The 3238-nt window shown below is 46.4% G+C and overlaps 1 protein-coding gene across 1 annotated transcript; it reads right to left on the bottom strand.

Moving 5' to 3' along the window:
* On the bottom strand, positions 1–2931 carry LOC147001884 (uncharacterized protein MSANTD5-like). The gene is made up of 4 exons (XM_085828864.1): positions 2866–2931; positions 1383–1470; positions 607–915; positions 1–296 (listed from the first exon to the last, which is right to left on the bottom strand). Exons 1-4 carry the CDS (start codon positions 2929–2931, stop codon positions 1–3), a joined length of 759 nt encoding a protein of 252 aa, XP_085684990.1.
* Positions 2932–3238: the final 307 nt, after the last annotated feature.

Here is a 3238-nt window from a genome sequence, read left to right as displayed (position 1 = left end):
TCACTGAGGACTTGAGCTGTATTCAGGAGGTGACCTCGGCAACTGAGGGTTGGTATCTCCAGGGAGAGAGGCAGGAAGTACATGTTGAACTGGCAATGGATAGGTGGCATTCCAGGCGACCGATCTGGGAACCAGGGAATCCTGACTGGACATCATCAGTGATGGGTTCCCAGGAAGCTGTCCAGAAGATGCAGGCATGCCATAATCCCAAGGCTGGTATCCTGGAGATGGCATCACCATGGGAGGTTGAGTGCTGGAGGAAGGCATGGGGTAACCAGACCAATCATACAGAGCACCTGAGTAGAGAATAAAGAGAGAGAGAGAGAGAGAGAGAGAACATGAACATGGCACCCTCACTCTCCCTGTGTCACTCTAAGTAATTGTCTGTCCCCTGGTCAGAGTCAACTATGAACAAGTCCAAATTCCATTGCCTTGAGGTGAGAGGGAGTTAGATATTGGAGGTCAGAATTTGTGCTGTGTGCAGCAACACAGCCCTGTGGGAATGGGGCTTCATTCCATAGTCTGCTCAGCTCTGAACTCAAGCAGGCCAGGCCATCTGATGTCACCACTTAGAGTACCCCAAGTGTCTATGCAGAAGTGACTCACCTGGAACATAGCCTCCCTGGGATGTAGGGTGCCCCAAGATGTCATATAGGATCAAACGATAAGGCGAATACAAGCGGCCAGCCCGGGGCCTCTCATTACAAAGTTGTGTGTGCAGGTGCTTCATCTTCACCATCACATCAAGGCAGCTATTCTTGCTCTTCCTCAAACCCCGATTAGAGAGACGCCTGCTAAGGGACTCAGCCTTCTCATCCATGTTATTGCCTGGGTCTCCGAGTTCATATTCAACCATTGCCCACTCTTCCAGCAAGATCTTGATTTCATCCTCAATCCACGGGCTATCACAAGAACCTGCGAGGCAAAGAGGGATGTGGTGAGGATATCAAAAGTAACACACACGACCATGTCAACATTGCTTAGGGACTGTCCCTGCACACTGTTTGGCCAACAATGGCTACCCTCACTTGTCAAGTGGTCATGGACACAGTCTTACCAGCCCTGTTACAGCACCTACCCTGCTCTTCACAGCAAGAAGTACACTCATCAGAAAAGAGTAGGTTTTGCAGATTTAGGGAAGGTTTGGTCAAAGAATACAATGAGATCCACAGCATTCGTGCTACCAGGGAATGTTGGAGCTACAGAGATTCCTGAACACAACCACAACAGGGAGACATGCAGAGCCTTCTGGGACAAGGGAATAAATGAAGGACCACTGAGTGCTGGTTTATCCTTGCCACACATGTCCCAGTCTAGGATCTTTCATCTATTCCAAGTCACAGAGCAAGACAATAGAAGAGCGGGAATTTCACTCTGAATACCTGAGGAACTTTGGCCTTCCTGACTGAACCTCCTTAGCCTATTGGGTTCTTGGTCATTTTTCACACTTTGGACTTGGTTGTCTTCTCTCTGGGCACAAAGGAAAAAATTAAATATTAAAACAGGTTTCAAGGTACAGGAATCCCTGTTCCCCAGCTGTGAATGGACTCAGGTAGCAGCCTCCTGTTGAATAAGCTAAAACAATGGACCCTTCCTTCCTCATTCACAGATGCAGGTCCATTCTCCTCTAATGGGAAAGCTGACCTGTGAAGTTAATCCAAAGAGAATCGAGAGTGACCAGGGTAGGAGCCCTTGATCAAGTGGAGGAAAGAAACTGAAGCACCTCTCCTTTGAGAAGACCACAGCCACTCACTCTCTCCAGTTCACACTCTTAACATTTTCTGCAGTGGAAAAAATTCCCTTTCAAAATCTAATCAACAACAGCAGTGCTTCAGACACAATAATATATCAGTAAAACTGTGTGAAACTCCATTTTTTCCATCCTATGTCACACAACATGGGTGTCAGACAGGTGGCCATAATGCCATTCACTCCTAAGAGGAACGGGGATTCCCAGAAACTTAGCATCATTCTTGGCTACATGGTTGGTTGTGGGCTAAAACCTAGAAACCCAAGGACAGAATAAATCTAGTTGGTGTATCTCTGCAATTTACAGACATGGGTTCAAATTTGAGTTAATTAACAATATTTAGGTATATATTGAGGCACAAATATCCCAGTTGTCCTACAGAAAATAGGAGTGAAGTTAATTGTCCCCAACTCACCTGCATTTCCTCTCCTGAGCTTCCTTTCCTGAACACAGTGAGCAAACTAGGGTCCACTGTGTCCCGGTGTTCACAAGACTCTGGGGTGCACAGAGAGCTCCACTTACTTCCCTGGACTATGGCAAGTCTGAGAATCCTGTGCAAATGTGGTCCTTTATAAAGCTCTTCAGTTTAAGTGAATCTGACCCACCCAACCTGTATGTTTAGGGTGGCTCAATTGTTTACCTGGGGCCTTTAATCTCACCTCCCATCCTGAGGGAAGAACCAAGCTCATGAGCAGGATCTCCTAGGCTACATAGCAGGACCCCACAGTCTCCACTGAAAATGAACAAAGAAACTAAGTGACAACTAGGCCAATTGGATTAAGTTCTTTTTATGAGACAGAGTTTATTTACCCAGTGCTGGGAATTCTTCTTTTTCTTTTTCAAGACAGGGTTTCTATGTATAGCCCTGGCAGTCCTGGATTCACTCTGTAGACCAGGCTGGATTTAAAATCAGAAATCAGCCTGCCTTTGCCTCCCAAGTGCTGGGATTAAAGGTGTGTGCCACCACTGCTGGCCTGGGCATTCTTCAACTCACTAGAGTTAAGACCAAACTCTAGTGTCTGATACCCTGATTGGTACATTGCCTATAGCTTCCTCTCTCATCTGCTGGGATCTAAAGTAAGGCCCAGACATTAACACATTTACTAAATAAATACCTTCTTAATTGTCCTGGCTTCCTCCTCTGGATGAAGGCATTGGATTCTCAGGTGCTGCACCACCATGTCTCCCTACATGCTGCCATGATTGCTCCCTTATGATATGGGGCTGAACTTCAGAACCCCTATGTCATTCCCAATTGAATGTTGTCTTTCCTAAGAGTTGTTGGACATGGAGTCTCTAATGCAATGGGAACCCAAAGTAAGGCAGAAGTTGGTACCAGGACTGAGTTAATGCTGTCAGATACCTGAACTCGTTTTGATTTAAAGGAATGTGGATTTGGGGATTTTAGGTCAGGAAAGCCATGGAAGGCCTTAAGTGGAGCTGGATGGGTCATTCTAGCAAGGACATGGGTGTCATTGATGCTGAGGG

The sequence above is a fragment of the Mus caroli genome, unplaced genomic scaffold (assembly GCF_978045245.1).
Source record: "Mus caroli unplaced genomic scaffold, Mus_caroli_1 scaffold_12, whole genome shotgun sequence".
In the NCBI taxonomy this organism is placed as follows: Eukaryota; Metazoa; Chordata; class Mammalia; order Rodentia; family Muridae; genus Mus; species Mus caroli.
This window is presented reverse-complemented; position numbering and strand designations above follow the sequence as displayed.

What these genes read in the sequence shown, in the direction of transcription:
- LOC147001884 (XM_085828864.1), bottom strand. Translation starts at nt 2,931, where the DNA reads ATGGTGGTGCAGCACCTGAGAATCCAATGCCTTCATCCAGAGGAGGAA. An exon ending in AAGCCAGGACAATTAAGAAG is followed by an intron (nt 1,471 to 2,865) that starts GTATTTATTTAG and finishes CTTTGTGCCCAG; the next exon opens with AGAGAAGACAACCAAGTCCA. An exon ending in GGAAGGCCAAAGTTCCTCAG is followed by an intron (nt 916 to 1,382) that starts GTATTCAGAGTG and finishes TTTGCCTCGCAG; the next exon opens with GTTCTTGTGATAGCCCGTGG.